The following is an 18551-nucleotide window of genomic DNA, read 5'->3' on the forward strand; positions in this document are numbered from 1 at the left end:
GGTGAAATAAAAATTAAAATAAATAAACATAAGAATTCATACCCCTGAGTCAATATTTGTAGAATCACCTTTGGCAGCGATCAAAGCTGTGAGTCTTTCTGGGTTAGTCTATGAGAGCTTTCCACACCTGGATTGTGCTACATTTTCTTCTTCTTATTTTCTAAATTCTTCAAGCTCTGTCAAATTGGTTGTTGATTATTGCTATACAACCATTTTCAGGTCTTGTCATATAAGCAGATTTAAGTTAAAACTGTAACTCTGCCACTCAGGAACATTCACTGTCTTCTTGGTAGGAAACTCCAGTGTAGATTTGGCCTTGTTTTGCCAACCACCCAGGACAATGGATTGGATCCCAGCCGGAGAACCAAAACAACGACGCTGTAAAAGGGGCAGACGAAGTGGTCTTCTGGTCATGCTCCGGAGACGGGCACATCGCGCACCGCTCCCGAGCATACTACTCGCCAATGTCCAGTCTCTTGACCACAAGGTAGATGAACTCCGAGCAAGGGTAGCATTCCAAGAGAGACATAAGAGACTGTAACGTTCTTTGCTTCACGGAAACATGGCTCACTCGAGACACGCTATCGGAGTTAGTACAGCCAGCTGGTTTCTTCACGCATCACACCGACAGACACAAGCATCTTTCTGGTAAGAATAAGGGGGGGGGGGGGGTATGCCTTATGATTAACGAGATGTGGTGTGATCATAACAACATACAGGAACTCAAGTCCTTTGTACACCTGACTTAGAATTTCCTCACAATCAAATGCCGACCGCATTATCTACCAAGAGAATTCTCTTCGATTATAATCACAGCCGCATATATTCCCCCAAGCAGACACATCGATGGCCTGAACGAACTTCATTGACTCTATGTAAACTGGGAAACACATATCCCGAGGCTGCATTCATTGTAGCTGGGGATTTTAACCAAGGCTAATCTGAAAACAAGACTCCCTAAATTCTATCAGCATATCGATGGTGCAACACCAGGGCTGGTAAAACCCTGGATATAGTAATTCTAACTTCCGCAACGCATATAAGGCCCTCCCCGCCCTCCTTTCGGAAAAGCTGACCACGACTCCATTTTGTTTGCTTCCAGCCTATAGACAGAAAACTAAAACCGGAAGCTCCCGCCGCTCAGGTCTGTTGAACGCTGGTCCGACCAATCTGATTCCACGCTTCAAGATTGCTTCGATCACGTGGACTGGGGATATGTTCCGCATTGCGTCAAACAACAACATTGACGAATACGCTGATTCGGTGAGCGAGTTTATTAGCAAGTGCATCGGTGATGTTGTACCCACAGCGTTTATTAAAACATTCCCCAACCAGAAACCGTGGATTGATGGCAGCATTCGTGCGAAACTGAAAGCGCGAACCACTGCTTTTAATCAGGGCAAGGTGACCAGAAACATGACCGAATACAAACAGTGTAGCTATTCCCTCCGCAAGGCAATCAAACAAGCTAAGCGTCAGTATAGAGACAAAGTAGAGTCGCAAACTAGAGTCGCAATTCAACGGCTCAGACACGAGAGGTATGTGGCAGGGTCTACAGTCAATCAATCAATTCTATCACGGTGGGGTTTAGTTACCCACTACCTCTCATCGCTACGGCGGTGGAATCATTTCACGGGGCGCGGTTCTTCACAAAACTGGACCTCAGGAGCGCGTATAATCTGGTGCATATTCGGGAGGGAGATGAGTGGAAAACCGCGTTTAGTACCACATCTGGCCATTATGAGTACCTCGTCATGCCGTACGGGTTAAAGAATGCTCCAGCCATCTTTCAATCCTTCGTCAACGAGATTCTCAGAGACCTGCACGGACAGGGTGTGGTGGTGTATGTTGACGATATCTTGATCTACTCCGCCACACGCGCTGCGCATGTGTCTCTGGTGCGCAAGGTTCTTGGGCAACTGCTGGAGCATGACKTGTATGTGAAGGCGGAGAAATGTGAGTTTTCCAAACGAGCCGTTTACTTCCTGGGTTATCGCATTTCCACCTCGGGGGTGGTGATGGAGTGTGACCACGTCAAGGCTGTGCGTAATTGGCCGACTCCGACCACGGTAAAAGAGGTGCAGCGGTTCTTAGGGTTTGCCAATTACTACCGGAGGTTTATCCGGGGTTTTGGCCAGGTAGCGGCTCCCATTACCTCACTGCTGAAGGGGGGGCCGGTGCGTTTGCAGTGGTCAGCAGAGGCGGACGGAGCTTTCCGTCGTTTGAAGGCGCTGTTCACCGACACGCCAGTGTTGGCGCATCCGGACCCTTCTTTGGCGTTCATAGTAGAGGTGGACGCATCCGAGGCTGGGGTTGGAGCCGTGCTTTCACAGCGCTCGGGTACGCCACCGAAGCTCCGCCCCTGTGCTTTTTTTTCGAAGAAGCTCGGGCCGGCGGAGCAAAACTATGATGTGGGGGACAGGGAGTTGTTGGCTATGGTTAAGGCCCTGAAAGTGTGGAGACACTGGCTTSAGGGGGRTAAGCACCCTTTCCTCATCTGGACTGACCACCGTAACCTGGAGTATATCCGAGCAGCTAGGAGACTGAATCCTCGTCAGGCAAGGTGGGCCATGTATTTCACTAGATTTCAATTTACGATCTCGTATCGGCCAGGTTCCCTCAACACTAAGGCCGACGCGCTGTCCCGTCTCTATGACCGGTCCATCGATCCTACTCCCATCATTCCGGCGGCTAGGCTGGTGGCACCGGTAGTATGGGAGGTGGACGCGGACATCGAGCGGGCGCTAAGGGAGGAACCTGCACCTCCACAGTGCCCGGAGGGTCGTAGGCTCGCTGTTCGTGATCAATTGATTCGATGGGCTCATAGTCTACCCTCGTCAGGTCACCCGGGTATTTCGAGGACAGTGCGAAGTCTTAGGGGGAAGTACTGATGGCCCACCTTAGTGAAGGACGTGCAATTCTATGTCTCCTCCTGTTCGGTGTGCGCTCAGAGTAAGGCTCCTGGGCACCTGCCACGAGGGAAGTTACAACCCTTCCCTGTTAGACAACGGCCGTGGTCCCATCTATCGGTGGATTTTCTCACTGACCTTCCCCCGTCTCAGGGAAACACGATGATCCTGGTCGTTGTGGATCGGTTCTCGAAGTCCTGCCGTCTTATCCCGTTGCCCGGTCTCCCTACGGCCCTGCAGACTGCGGAGGTACTATTCACCCATGTCTTCCGGCACTACGGGGTGCCCGAGGACATCGTTTCTGATCGGGGTCCCCAGTTTACCTCCCGAGTGTGGAGGGAATTTATGGAACGTCTGGGGGTCTCGGTCAGCCTGACCTCGGGGTATCACCCAGAGAGTAATGGGCAGGTGGAGAGAGTGAACCAGGAGGTGGGTAGGTTTCTGCGGTCGTATTGCCAGGACCGGCCAGGGGAGTGGTCAAGATACATCCCCTGGGCAGAGATGGCCCAGAACTCACTAAGCCACTCCTCTACCAACATGTCCCCGTTTAAGTGCGTGTTAGGGTACCAGCCGGTCCTGGCACCATGGCATCAGAGCCAGACCGAGGCTCCTGCGGTGGAGGAGTGGGTGCAGCGCTCTAAGGAGACCTGGAGAGCCGTCCAGGAGTCATTACGTCAGGCGAGTGGACGGCAGAAGAGGAGCGCTGACCGTCACCGCAGTGAGGCCCCCGTGTTTGCACCAGGGGACAGGGTCTGGCTCTCGACTCGAAACCTGCCCCTCCGCTTGCCCTGCCGGAAGCTGGGTCCGCAGTGTGTGGGGCCATTTAAAGTCCTGAGGAGAATTAACGAGGTTTGTTATCGATTATTACTTCCTTCGTATTATTGTATTAACCCCTCGTTTCATGTGTCTCTCCTCAGGCCGGTGGTAGCTGGTCCCATGCGGGAAGGTGAGGGGGCGGAGGGACCTCCGGAACCTCACCTTCCTGCACATCGAGGGGTCCCCGGCGTACACGATACGGGCCATTCTGGACTCGAGACGCCGGGTGAGGGGCCTGCAGTACCTCGTGGACTGGGAGGGGTACGGGCCGGAGGAGAGGTGCTGGGTCCCGGTGGGGGACATATTGGATCCATCTATGCTGAGTGAGTTCCATCGCCTCCATCCGGATCGCCCTGCGCCTCGGCCCCCGGGTCGTCCCCGAGGCCGGTGTCGGCGTGCTGCGGGAGCAGGCGCGTCGGGGGGGGGGGCTCCCCTTCCCGTTCGGGTGGCGCTCGGCGGTCGTCGTCACCGGCCTACTAGCTGCCACCGATCCTTTTTTCCATTTTCGTTTGGTTTTGTCTAATTGTTTTCACCTGTTTCGTGTTGGGGTGTTAGGGTGGTGTTATTTAAGTTCGATTAGCCCGCTTGTGTTTGTGCGGGCTTGTTTTCTGTATTGTGAGAGGTGTTCTTGTTTTTTGGGTTTTTTCAGCTGGTCACGGGTTTTGTTGTACCAAAGTGTACTTAGGTCGGAGTGTATTACGCCTATGTATTTGGCGGAACCTTTTGTACCTTTTTTGGTTGGACATTAGCGTGTTTTTACCCGTATCCTTTGCTCTCTGCGCCTGACCTCCACACCTCATTCATATTTGAGCGTTACAGTTCTTCAAGGTGGATGCGGTTACAATGGTGTACTTTAGATACGTTTTCACAAGCAGATGTCCGATTCATGTCTGATCACTTTTGTTCCATGACAACATGAGATAGAGCCAAGGAATCCAAGGTTTGAGTTGTTTACTTAGTTTCTAGTGTGTACGTAGAGTTAGCATCAGTATTCGAATTAGCATGTTGTTAGCTATACATCTATTATTAGCATTAGATCGAAATTAAGCTATAGCATTGTTATTTAGCTATAGTGTGTTATAACATTAGTATGTATATAGCTATAGCATCATTATTAGCAATTTGCATTATTATGCAGCATTAGGCAGTGTTGTAGTGCAAACATGGAGGCCATACATCTGGTTAGCATATGGTTTGGTTAGAATGGTTACTTTTCCATTTATCTTTGTACTTCTTGCCATCGTAATTTCCTGCTCTGTACTCTATACCATTGTCCACTATTTGATTGTACTACGAAAACTAGTAGTGGGTGTGCCTTAGGAAATGACCAAACATGGAAGAGTACCTCTGTATAGATGCGTTTATTTTTAAACAATTGTATTAGTCCTTTTGTGTCATCTATATTTTAAAAGAATTATTAAAGTGTTTGATGTGAACTTTAAATATTGTAGTAATCTACCCTGTTATCTAAGTTTATGATTGTTTGTGTATTTTTTTTAATTGACACAAAGAATTGTATATAAAAAAGACAACATACAGTAGTGAAGTCAAAGTGCCATTTTATTGACTAGATGTTTTTTGTATTCCTGCAATTACAGAATCAGCCTTCTATATCTCTTCTGTCTTCTCCTCCTCTGTCTCTCTCTCTGTCTCTCTCGTCCTTTCTCTCTCTTCTCTCTCTTCTCTCTCTCTCTCTCTCTCTCTCTCCTCTCTCTCTCCTCCTTCCTCTTCTCTCTCTTTCTCTCTCCTCTCCTCTCTTCTCTCTCTCTCTCTCTCTCTCCTCTCTCTCTCTCTCTCCTCTCTCTCTCTCTCTCTCTCTCTCTCTCCTTCTTCTCTCTCTCTCTACTCTCTACTCTCTACTCTGGTGTGGAGGGTACAGGCTAGTAGTTGGTGATGATCTCATCGATCCAGGGCAGCAGGGCACAGACCTTGGTGTAGACACCAGGATAGTTGGGCTGGGCACAGCCAACACCCCAGGACACGATGCCATGCAGCTCTCCGTTACATACCAGGGGACCGCCGGAGTCACCCTGAGAGAGAAACAGAGGGGGGAAAGAGAGATAATGAATTAATATATAAATGAATTAACAAACAAATTAAATGTTCTGTTTGTGAGGTTGCAGGGGTATTCTTCATACCTGACAGGCGTCCTTGCCTCCCTCCAGGTATCCGGCACACACCATGGTATCAGTAATCTGGCCAGGGTAGGACTCCTCACAGGCCTTCTTAGACAGGATGGGGATGTTCACACACTGCAGGTTAAATGGGTTGAACACTGACAGAGGGAGAGACAGAGAGACAGACGAGAGACAGAAAGAGAGAGAGACAGAGTTGGAGAGAGAGAGAAGTAGTAGCTACACTCTCAAGTAAATTGACTTGCTGATTTCCCATCAACATGCAGACCTACAGTGAGCTACAGTTGAAGGAAAATGTATTTTAGTTGATTACATTCAGCATCCCAATCTCATCCTCATTCCACCCCATCCCATACTACACCCCATCTACATAAATACCCGAGTCGGTGTAGATGTTTCCCCATCCAGACACCACACACATGTCCCCGGCCTTGGGGCAGGCCGTGGGCAGGGCGATGGGTTTGACAAACTTGTTGAGAGTGACAGGGTGGGCCAGCTTCAACAGCATAATGTCGTGGTCCAGGGTCTGGTAGTCATAGCTCTGGTGCCAGTAGATGGCGTCCACAGACATGTACTGCTCCGTGCCCTCGTGCTCCCAGATGTGGTGGTCACCCAGGATGGCAAGCTGACTCCAAGGACTAGAGAGAGAGAGAGAGAGGAAAGACATGATTTATGAGAGGAAGGAGAGCAGAAAGGGATGAAGGTAAAGAAGTGGAGAGAGGAAGGCAGAGAAGACAAGAAGGAGAGAGAGGGGAAGACAGAACGTGAAGACAGATGGAAAATTGGAGAAGAGAGAGGAGAAAAAAATAGAAACCTTTAGGGAGGCACAGTAAAGGGAAAAGATGGTTGACATTGACCCTGAAGTACTCACTTCATCCAGCAGTGGGCGGCAGAGATGATCCACTGGTCGTTAATGAGGGAGCCACCACAGAAGTGGTAGCCGATGTTAAGAGAGGCTTGCCAGGGCTGGGAGTGAGCCTCACACTCATAACCCCCCACGATCCTGTCATCCATAGGAGCTGCCGCTGAGGGAGGGAAGGAGTGGAAGGCAGAGGGAGGGTCAGAGGAGAAAGAGAGTAGGATGGAGAGTAGTGTTCAGAAAGCATGACAGGAGGAAGGTGACAGAAGACAGAGAGATGCAGAGGTTAGAGATAATGTTATATTATACAAGATGGGCAAAAGAAGAGCATTAAGCTGTAAAAGATGTGTGTCTCTATCCGTGTCTCTATGCGTGTTTCTTTGCGTGTCTCTATGTGTGTCTCTATGTGTGTGTTTGTTACCTGCAGCCCCCAGGAGTGTGAGTACAATCAGGCCAATCATCGTGCTGCTGAGACAAGTCTTCATTTACCAGACTGGACATGTGCACTCCGCGATTCTCTACATTTATACCTTTATCTCAACTGCTATCCCTCCACCCTGCCCTGCCCCCTTTCCAAGTCTCTCGTGCCTGATGCCCCACCCCAAACTCTCCTGCCCCATCATGCCTCATCTTATCACAAACTCCCCTTACATTCTACCAGGTACTCAGAGCATGCGTTTATCCCATTCCTCACGCCAATGTCATCATGGGACATTTAGTTATTGGAATAAGTCACAGCTGCAGCTGTCTCAACCTTGGGCCTTTGGACAGAAAGTGTTTAGTGTTGAAACAGTTGTGCTGTCGGCCAGATTGTCAGAGTGGTAGGATCATTGAGACCTTTTGCAACACCTCAAAGAAGAGGAGGGAAAAACGTTTTTGTACTTTTCAGGTACTAGTTCTAACATCACAGATGGCCGTTTCTCTCACAGACCCTGGCCTATATTCAAGGGCATACCAAGAGTACTAAAGAATAGTAGGAGAGATAAGGAAGGCTCTATGAGTAAAATTTGAATAGAACCAGACAGAAAGATGATTTGCACATTTAAAATGTTATGCAATCAGTGCATTCAACAGAATAATTGGTTGTTCTGTAAGATGCAACATTGGAAAGCGAATAGACCTTGTGGGATGAGCACAGGCTGTTAAGTAGCCGTGGTCCTTTTGATACTGCATATGGCCAACCATGGGTACATGTCCTTGTGTGCCACATGCCACTTCAAAAGGCTAAATGTCTGTCACATTCAGTTTGCCAGCTACTGGTTAATCATCAGCTAGGTATACACTCCCCTACGTATTTATTTGAGCAGTGAAGATAAAACCTTTAATTTGGCTCTATACTCGAACATTTTGGATTTGAGAACAAATGTTTTATACACTACAAAAGTATGTGGACACCCCTTCAAATTAGTGGATTTGGCAATTTCAGCCACACCCGTTGCTGACAGGTGTATAAAATCTATCACACTGCCATGCAATCTCCATAGACAAACACTGGCAGTAGAATTGCCCGTACTGAAGAGCTCAGTGACTTTTAACGTGGCACCGTCACAGGATGCCACCTTTCCAACAAGTCAGTTCATCAAATTTCTGCCCTGCTAGAGCTGCCCCTGTCAACTGTAAGTGCTGTTATTGTGAAGTGGAAACGTCTAGGAGCAAAAATGTCTCAGCTGCAAAATGGCAGGACACAAAAGCAGGTGTACTTTTGGCCATGTAGTGTATGAGGCAACTGTACAGAATTTCACCTTTTATTTTAGGGTGCTTTCATTCATCTCTGTTTTACCGTTTAGAAATGAATGCACTTTTTGTATCTAGTCCCCTCATCACTTATAGTGTATTTAATTTAGTCAAAAGTTCAGTATTTAGTCCCATATTCCTAGCACACAATGACTACATCAAGCTTGTGACTCTACAAACTTGTTGGATGCATTTGCAGTTTGTTTTGGTTGTGTTTCGGATGATGTTGTGCAAATGGTAAATATTGTATTGTGTCATTTTGGAGTCACTTTTATTGTAAGTAAGAATATAAGATGTTCCCGAAACACTTCTACATTAATATGGATGCTACCTTGATTACGGATAATCATGAATGAATAATGATGAGTGGGAAAGTTACAGATGGACAAAGGTCATGCCCCCAAAACATGCTAACCTCTCACCATTACAAGTAACAGGGGAGGTTAGCATTTTCTTGGAGGTATGATATTCATGCATCTGTAACTTTATCACTCATCATTATTCAAGATTCATTCATGATTATCATGGTAACATCCACATGAATGTAAAAGTGTTCAGAAACATATTCTATTATTATTTACAATAAAAGTGACACCAAATTGACAATACATTATTTACCATTCATTTCTATTGGGCACAACATAATCCGAAACACAACCAAAACAAACTGCAAATGCATCCAACAAGTTTGTAGAGTCACACGATTGATTTAGCAGTGGTGTAAAAAGTATTAAATTGTCATTGAGTAAAAGTACAAAGTAAAAGTAAACGCTATACATCAAATTCCTTATATTAAGCAAATCAGATGGCACACTACAACACTCTCAATGCTTATGACACCTTCAAATGGGAGGACTAGATACATAAAAAGTACTTTCATATCTAAATGGTAAAACAGATATGTATGAAAGCACATTCAAATGTAAGGTGACATTCTGTACTGTCGGCTTATATAAAACATCTGATCTCAAATCCAAAATGCTGAAGTATAGAGCCAAATGAATAGTTTTAGCTTCACTGTCCAAATAAATATGTAGGGGAGTGTATGAAGCGAAGTGTATGCAGGTGCCTTAAATAAAATATTGTGGCCCTTGTATGCTTGTATGTTTAGGGATAAGGCAGAGTAAGGGGAGGGGGAGGTGATTAGGGTGGTCAGCAGGGTAGAGTGAATGTTGTGAGCATATGGGAGGGCAGTGCAGATAGAGTGAGAGGGGTAGGGGAGGGCAGATAGGGTTTGAGGGGTAGGGGAGGTAAGGTAGGGTTTGAGGGGTGGGGGGGGTAAGGTAGGGTGTGCTGGGTGGGGGAGGGCAGATATGGTGTGTATAAATAAAGTCCATGCGTGTGTCCAGGTGTCTTTGATCAGCCAGTGTTCACCGGACAGACAGACACCATGAGACTGCTCGCTCTGATACTGCTGGTTGGAGCTGCTGGTAATTAAACACACACACACAGACACACACATACAGTACTTTAATATACTCTACCAATTATATATCAAAAACTATTCGTAAGGAATATTAATKTTACATATAGCTTATAACAGCTTTCAACTTTTTTACCAAACAGGCTGTTTCTATGTGATGTAGAACAATTCTGATGAATACTATTCAGAGTGCAWCAATGTCCTCATCTCTCCCCTCTTGTGACCACTCTCTCTGTATGGTGTCTCTCTCTGTGTGTTTCAGTGGCAGTGCCCCGTGAGGATGGTAAGATCATCGGTGGCCAGGAGTGTGAACCTCACTCCCGACCCTGGATGGCCTCCCTCAACTACGGGTACCACTTCTGCGGAGCCGTGCTCATCAACGAGCAGTGGGTGCTCTCTGTCGCTCACTGCTGGTACAAGTGAGTAAGGGTGGAGGGCAGGGGAGGGAAAGGGAAAGGGGGATACCTAGTCAGTTGTACAATTGAATGCATTCAACTGAAATGTGTCTTCCGCATTTAACCCAACCCCTCTGAATCAGAGAATTGCGGGGGGCTGCCTTAATCGACATCCACGTCTTCGGCGCCCGGGGAACAGTGGGTTAACTGCCTTGCTCAGGGGCAGAACGACAGATTTTGGGCCAATATGGACCAAAAGGAGGGCTATTCTTTGTCTTCTGCAGTGTGACACTTTGAATCTTATCAAACTGACATGAGGTTTCTCTGTAATCATAATTGTATCACCCTGTCTTTCCTTTTGTCCTCTTCCTCCTCTCCTTCCTCTGCCCTTCCTCTCCTTCGTCCTCCTCTCTCAGCCCCTACGCTATGCAGATCATGCTTGGAGAGCACAACCTGCGTGTGTTTGAGGGAACTGAGCAGCTCATGAAGACTCAAAACATAATCTGGCATCCCAGGCAAGCTACACCCACACTTACCCCTTACACATCACTTTAGGGAAGCCATTTTATAACAATCGAACCGAGACTGAATGGAGTTTTATCACATTACATGATTCAATACAAATCCCTTGGCCTCTCTCTCTTCTCTCTGTAGCTATGACTACCAGACGCTGGACTATGACATGATGCTGATCAAGCTGTTCCACCCTGTGGAGATCACTGATTATGTGAAGCCCATCCCGTTGCCCACKYGCTGCCCATARGCAGGCCTCCCCTGCTCCGTCTCTGGCTGGGGCAACATCGCCACCGAAGAGGGTGAGACGGACCAAATACCKRTGCARTTTACCTTTACAAAACTTTAACCACAGAAATTAKAKCCAKACACACTKTACCAAACAAACTTTACCAACATTAATTATACCCTCAGWYCCTTTATCCACACACACTCTAACAACACACYCCTCACCCGGAGAAGAGGTATGACTATGGAAAAATGATATTAAATGACTAAATATCCCTGTCTTTTGCTTCCTTCTCAGTAAACATGCCCGCCCGTCTGCAGTGTCTGGATGTGCCCATACTGGAGGATGAGAAGTGTGAGATGGCCTACCCTGGCATGCTCACCCGCAGGATGGTGTGTGCCGGATACATGGACGGAGGCAGAGACGTATGCAACGTACGTATAGTATATGACACCTTTTTGATGAGCCCTTTTGCTATCTTTGTTGTGCAGTCATTTAGAAAACACAGTGGTACATATTAGGATCAACCTGAATTGATTTCTTACCTCTCTCTCTTCTCTCTCTCTCTCTCTCCTCTCTCTCTCTCTCTCTCTCTCCTCTCTCTCTCTCTCCTCTCTCTCTCTCTCTCTCTCCTCTCTCTCTCTCTCTCTCTCTCTTCTCTCTCTCTCTCTCTCTCTCTCTCTCTCTCTTCTCTCTCTCTCTCTTCTCTCTCAGGGACTCTGGCAGTGGTCTAGTATGTGTTGGGTGATGCGATGGTGGTGTCCTGGGGTCAGGGCTTGTCCGTGCCTGGATACCCCGGAGTCTACGTCAAAGTGTGTGAGTTCCTCCCCTGGAACGATGAGACCATGAAGGCCAACATTGTAACACCTTGCTTTCCTCCCTGTCTCTCAGACCTCCACTCCTCCAAACTCTTCCTCCCTGTCTCTCAGACCTCACTCCTCCAAACTCTTCCTCTCCTCTCTCTCTTCTCCTCCTATTTCACTAAAGTGGAATCAGCACAGTGTGTAAGCATGTCACACAAATAAAGCCTGAAGTTACACTATCTTCCATCTGTCGGTTTTAGGAACTACACTTTCATTACTATGTGATTTTTAATGTATGATCAGTGGGCAAACTTCTGAGTACATTTTAACAACTTGAGGGAGGTGCAAATATTTATTGGGTTTCATGTTTGATCATATTAACATACAACTATAGTATGTAGGCTATATACCGTACTAGCCATACATCCTGAGGGACTCTGCCCCACTCTGTAATTTGCAGTCATGAATTAAAGCCGAGGTTTGCAATATGTTTTAAGTATGGGGTAAATTATGAGGTAGCATATTTTCAATGCCTACATACACACATCAAGCAATGAAAAGATTGAGCTGTTATTGGAACTGTGCAGCAGCTAACTCTGTTTGTGTGCAGCAGAGGGCATCAGTGAGTTGTCCATCAGTCTGTCCTTCTCCATTCACTTTGATGTATTATTAGTAGATAACAGGGCATTCTCCCTCCATATTAGGCATAACTAAGATATAACATTAAGGTACATGAGCATTAACAATGGCTGTTTTTCAGGAACAGTGGAAATGGACCTTTCTTATTCCTATTATCCATCCATTCTTGAGTCAGTCAGAGATGTTGTGCTTATCTTTTCTCCCAGAGTCAGGAGGACATGGTTCTCTCCCGCTCTCTCTGGCTGCACCCGAACTCTGACGTCCGTTCACTCCTTTCTTTGTCTCTTCTGTTTCACTGAATCTGAGGCCCCTAACCAGGCTGCTCCACCTTCGAGATAAATGTTAGATAGGAATATGTACAGTTGAAGTCGGAAGTTAACATACACTTAGGTTGGAGTTATTAAAACTCGTTTTTCAACCACTCCACAAATTTCTTGTTAACAAACTATTGTTTTGGCAAGTCAGTTAGGACATTTACTTTGTGCATGACACAAGTAATTTTTCCAACAATTGTTTACATACAGATTATTTCAATTATAATTCATGGTATCTAAATTCCAGTGGGTCAGAAGTTTACATACACTAAGTTGACTGTGCATTTAAACAGCTTGGAAAATTCCAGAAAACTATGTCATGGCTTTAGAAGCTTCTGATAGGCTAATTGACATAATTTGAGTCAATAGGAGGTGTACCTGTGGATGTATTTCAAGGCCTACCTTCAAACTCAGTGCCTCTTTGCTTGTCATCATTAGAAAATCAAAAGAAATCAGCCAAGACCTCAGAAAAATAATTGTTGACCTCCACAAGTCTGGTTCATCCTTGGGAGCAATTTCCAAACGCCTGAAGGTACCACGTTCATCTGTACAAACAATAGTATGCAAGTATAAACACCATGGGACCACGCAGCCGTCATACCGCTCAGGAAGGAGACGTGTTCTGTCTCCTAGAGATGAACGTACTTTGGTGTGAAAAGTGCAAATCAATCCCAGAACAACAGCAAAGGACCTTGTGAAGATGCTGGTGGAAATAGGTACAAAAGTATCGATATCCACAGTAAAACGAGTCCAATATCAACATAACCTGAAACGCCGCTAAGCAAGGAAGAAGCCACTGCTCCAAAACCGCCATAAAAAAGCCAGCCTACGGTTTGCAACTGCACATGGGGACAAAGTTTATACTTTTGGAGAAATGTCCTCTGGTCTGATGAAACAAAAAATAGAACTGTTTGACCATAATCACAATCATTATGTTCGGAGGAAAAAAGGGGAGGCTTGCAAGCCGAAGAACACCATCCCAAACGTGAGGCACGGGGGTGGCAGCATCATCATGTGGAGGTGTTTTGCTGCAGGAGGGACTGGTGCACTTCACAAAATAGATGGCATCATGAGGATGGAAAATTATGTGGATATATTGAAGCGACATCTCAAGACATCAGTCAGGAAGTTAAATCTTGGTCGCAAATGGGTCTTCCAAATGGACAATGCATACTTCCAAAGTTGTGGCAAAATGGCTTAAGGACAACAAAGTCAAGGTATTGTAGTGCCATCACAAAACTCTGACCTCAATCCCATAGAAAATGTGTGGCCAGAACTGAAAAAGCATGGGTGAGCAAGTAGGCCTACAAACCTGACTCAGTTACACCAGCTCTGTCAGGAGGAATGGGCCAAAATTCAACCAACTTATTGTGGGGAGCTTGTGGAAGGCTACCCAAAACATTTGACCCAAGTTAAACAATTTAAAGGCAATGCTACCAAATACTAATTGAGTGTATGTAAACTTCTGACCCAATGGGAATGTGATGAAAGAAAAAAAAGCTGAAATAAATCATTCTCTCTACTATTATTCTGACATTTCACCTTCTTAAAATAAAGTGGTGATCCTAACTGACCTAAGACAGGGAAATTTTACTAGGATGAAATGTCAGGAATTGTGAAAAACGTATTTGTATTTGGCTAAGGTGTATGTAAACTTCCGACTTCAACTGTATGAGAGAGAGGTGGGGGGGGGGAGAGGGAGAAAGAGAGAAATTAGTGAGGGGTCAACCTTTTGTGTGTTACAGTAAGTGGAGAAGCCCCTGTAAAATAGTTTATTTTGGTAAAGAACTGCCCTCCATTCCCTCCCTCCCCCTCCTCTCTGATACTCACCCTCTCCACGGGACTGGGAGGAGACGGAACAGGAGGGGAGGTTTGGCTCTGAGACAGAATCCTCACTGTTACACAGAGAACACAACAACAGCATTCACCATCGTCATGTTTTAACACTTTGGAAAGCTAATACTGTATTCAAGGTGCTATACAAATAATGTTTACAATTAAAACATGGTACTTGTGGCCGCATTTACTTTTTTATGTATAGCAAGCATATTGTTGTGTTACACTAAAAATAAACACACACTTTTTGAAGAAAGTCCCATTGGGGACAGGCATGGATGGCCTGTGAGAGATTGGGAGTGTGGGCGGTTGTCTGAACCCCCCAGAATTCTCCTCCTCACTACTAGCTAGCTCCTCCCACTGGCATCTTAAGGGGAGGAGACTGAACACAAGAGCTCTCAATCAAGTTCAATGAGGAAGTCACACACAAAGTGGTGATTCAGTAAACTGTATGGCTACGGCCAGTAAACATCAGACCAAGGGAGGAACAAACAGTGAGCTAACATTGTTTACATTGCCCTGTTTTATCTCCTGAGCTTCTTTAGGATGTAGGCTACAGTACACAATTCTTCTCTTTCCGACAAACATCTTCCATATTGTTGATTCATTTGAAATAAGTCTTAATAGCCTAAAATGCAGTTATCCATCCACTGCAGTAGGCATTTAGAGCTCACCTGTTAGTGCTGGCAGTGTGGTGTGTGAGCGCTCTGTCTGAGGGGGTGTCACTGTGAGCCTGTGGTGGAATAAGGACACACCTTTACCTGTCTACCGAAGCCCCAGTTATCAGTGAATATGGGTTAGACTTCTTATTTCCATTGTGGTACTGTTACTATCAATTCTGTAGAGTGTGTGTWTGGGGGAACTTACAGAACGCGAGTTAGAGTGGGAGTATTTGGCCAGTATATCGGGCACAGAGGGCCGTAAGGGGGCTTGTGGGGAAGGCGCAGCTGATGGAAAGGTGCTTGATAAGTGGTGTTTGGGATGGGAGGGGGATGGAGCCAGGCGAAGAGCTCGTCCGATGGGAACTGGTACTCTTCAGGACGACCATCTGCCATCAGAGAGAGAGAGCAGAGAGAGAGAGAGAGCAGAGAGAGAGAACGAAGAGAGAGAGGATGAGATGAGAGAGAGGAGAGAGAGAGAGAGAGGAGAGAGAGCAGAGGAGAAGAGGAGAGAGAGAGAGAGAGAGAGGAGAGAGAGAGAAGAGAGAGGAGAGAGAGGAGCAGAGAGGAGAGAGAGAGACGAGGAGAGAGAGAGAGAGGAGAGAAGGGAGAGAGAGGAGAGAGAGAGACGAGAGAGACGAGAGGAAGAGAGAGAGAGAGAGAGAGCGAGAGAGAGAGAGAGAGAGAGAGATGAGAGAGAGAGAGAGAAGAGAGAAGAGGAGAGAAGGAAGAGAAGAGAGAGAGAAGAGAGAGAGAGAGAGAGAGAGAGAGAGAGAGAGAGAAAGAGAGAGGAGAGAGAGAGAGAGAGAGAGAGAGAGAGAGAAGAGAGAATGAGACGAGAGAGAGAGAGAGATGAGAGAGAGGGAAAAAAAAACACTAAGAGACGGTGAAAGAGAAACCCCACACCAGTCCGCTCACAACCACACACACCCTCTTCATATAGGCCAGTTTTTTCATGACTAGCTGTACATCCTCCAGGTCATCTTCATCTTCCTCTTCCTCGCTGACAGACAGGTAAGGCTCCACCAGGATTGACTCTGTCCCTCTGATGTCACAGCGACAGTATGGGCAGGTGTGTCCATCGACTTCTGCCAACACCATGGATGATCACACTTGGTTAAGCAGAATAAACATTATCTACACATCTGTACTGTATGTAATGTGTAGAAAACTCACGTGTCGGTGTACGTTTGTGTATTGTTGTATCAAATTAATTCATATTTTATTTGTCACATACTTCGTAACAACAGGTATAGACTAACAGTGAAATAGTTACGGGCCCTTCCCAACAATGCAGAGAGAAAATGATTGCTGTATGTCAAAAAGATCCCCTGGATGATGCAGTAATTTGGTTCCGTCAAGAGCATTCCTGAGCAGATGCATTTCCCATGCTGAAAGTGTAATAGCCATAATAATGTCCTTTCTGTGTGTTATTTGCATGAAGCTACACTTACAGTAAAGCAACTGGTTTAGCATATCCAATTAAGATTGAGCATTCTACCATAGTTCACTTTGGTAAAAACTGGAGTATTCTGTTCAAATCTATTCTATTGTGTCGTCTTGGCCCCTGAATTGTGACTGTGACAGTGGTGTGTCAGTGTGTGTCAGTGTGTGAGAGTGTGTGACCAGGCGAGCAGTGGAAACTCTAAGGGCGAGTCTCCTCAGTGTGAGTGTAGCATGAGGAGGATGTACGCTTCGGCATCACACAGGAAGTCCTAACCCACATGTTAGACACGATGGCCCACAATACTGCTCTGCGTGCTGCTACGCCGGTTCACCTACTGATGTGTAGTGGGCTGGCTCACTGCAGACATTAACTGTCTGACCAAAAACCAATTCCATACAGTTAACCCAAATTGGTATGTTGATGATATACAGTGGGGCATTGTATTTAGTATTTAGTTCTCCCACTTAAAAAGATGAGAGAGGCCTGTAATTTTCATCATAGGTACACTTCAACTAGAAAAAATCCAGAAAATCCATTGTAGGATTTTTATGAATTTATTTGCAAATTATGGTGGAAAATAAGTATTTGGTCACCTAAAAACAAGCAGGATTTCTGGCTCTCACAGACCTGTAACTTCTTCTTTAAGAGGCTCCTCTGTCCTCCACTCGTTACCTGTATTGATGGCACCTGTTTGAACTTGTTATCAGTATAAAAGACACTTGTCCACAACCTCAAACAGTCACACTCCAAACTCCACTATGGCCAGACCAAAGAGCTGTCAAAGGACACCAGAAACAAAATTGTAGACCTGCACCAGGCTGGGAAGACTGAATCTGCAATAGGTAAGCAGCTTGGGTGAAGAAACCAACTGTGGGAGCAATTATTAGGAAATGGAAGACATACAAGACCACTGATAATCTCCCTCGATCTGGGGCTCCACGCAAGATCTCACCCCGTGGGGTCAAAATGATCACAAGAACGGTGAGCAAAAAATCCAAGAACCACACGGGGGACCTAGTGAATGACCTGCAGAGACTGCGGACAAAAGTAACAAAGCCTACCATCAGTAACACACTACGCCGCCAGGGACTCAAATCCTGCAGTGCCAGAACGTGTCCCCTGCTTAAGCCAGTACATGTCCAGGCCCGTCTGAAGTTTGCTAGAGAGCATTTGGATGATCCAGAAGAAGATTGGGAGAATGCATATGGTCAGAGAAACCAAAATAGAACTTTTTGGTAAAAACTCAACTCGTCGTGTTTGGAGGACAAAGAATGCTGAGTTGCATCCAAAGAACACCATACCTACTGTGAAGCATGGGGGTGGAAACATCAAGCTTTGGGGCTGTTTTTCTGCAAAGGGACCAGGACGACTGATCCGTGTAAAGGACAGAGAACGAATGGGGCCATGTATCGTGAGATTTGAGTGAAAACCTCCTTCCATCAGCAAGGGCATTGAAGATGAAACGTGGCTGGTCTTTCAGCATGACAATGATGCCAACAACATGCCCGGGCAACGAAGGAGTGGCTTCGTAAGAAGCATTTCAAGGTCCTGGAGTGGCCTAGCCAGTCTCCAGATCTCAACCCCATAGAAAAATCTTTGGAGGGAGTTGAAAGTCCGTGTTGCCCAGCAACAGCCCCAAAAACATCACTGCTCTAGAGGAGTCTGCATGGAGGAATGGCCAAAATACCAGCAACTGTGTGAAAACCTTGTGAAGACTTAAAGAAAACGTTTGACCTCTGTCATTGCCAACAAAGGGTATATAACAAATATTGGATAAACTTTTGTTATTGACCAAATACTTATTTTCCACCATAATTGGAAATAAATCATAAAAATCCTA

General features: G+C 46.1%; 1 protein-coding gene, 1 long non-coding RNA gene and 1 pseudogene across 2 annotated transcripts; 1 reads left to right on the forward strand and 2 right to left on the reverse strand.

Annotated features, from left to right (window-relative positions):
- Positions 1–5473: 5473 nt before the first annotated feature.
- Positions 5474–7247, reverse strand: LOC111958751 (trypsin-2). Its single transcript, XM_023980006.3, has 5 exons — positions 7141–7247; positions 6732–6885; positions 6239–6498; positions 5864–6000; positions 5474–5755 (listed from the first exon to the last, which is right to left on the reverse strand). Exons 1-5 carry the CDS (start codon positions 7202–7204, stop codon positions 5606–5608), a joined length of 765 nt encoding a protein of 254 aa, XP_023835774.1. The 5' UTR covers positions 7205–7247; the 3' UTR covers positions 5474–5605.
- A 2550-nt stretch (positions 7248–9797) lies between these two features.
- LOC111958603 (trypsin-like) lies at positions 9798–11562 on the forward strand (annotated as a pseudogene).
- Positions 11563–12116: 554 nt separating this feature from the next.
- Positions 12117–15547, reverse strand: LOC111958754 (uncharacterized). The gene is made up of 4 exons (XR_002876573.3): positions 15473–15547; positions 15280–15338; positions 14600–14664; positions 12117–14436 (listed from the first exon to the last, which is right to left on the reverse strand). It is a non-coding gene; the product is annotated as an uncharacterized lncRNA (long non-coding RNA).
- Between the last annotated feature and the right edge of the window lie 3004 nt (positions 15548–18551).

This window comes from Salvelinus sp. IW2-2015, linkage group LG35 (assembly GCF_002910315.2).
Source record: "Salvelinus sp. IW2-2015 linkage group LG35, ASM291031v2, whole genome shotgun sequence".
Classification (NCBI taxonomy): Eukaryota; Metazoa; Chordata; class Actinopteri; order Salmoniformes; family Salmonidae; genus Salvelinus; species Salvelinus sp. IW2-2015.

What these genes read in the sequence shown, in the direction of transcription:
- LOC111958751 (XM_023980006.3), bottom strand. Translation starts at nt 7,204, where the DNA reads ATGAAGACTTGTCTCAGCAGCACGATGATTGGCCTGATTGTACTCACA. An exon ending in AAACATCTACACCGACTCGG is followed by an intron (nt 6,001 to 6,238) that starts GTATTTATGTAG and finishes TCCCTCTGTCAG; the next exon opens with TGTTCAACCCATTTAACCTG. An exon ending in GAGGCAAGGACGCCTGTCAG is followed by an intron (nt 5,756 to 5,863) that starts GTATGAAGAATA and finishes TTTCTCTCTCAG; the next exon opens with GGTGACTCCGGCGGTCCCCT.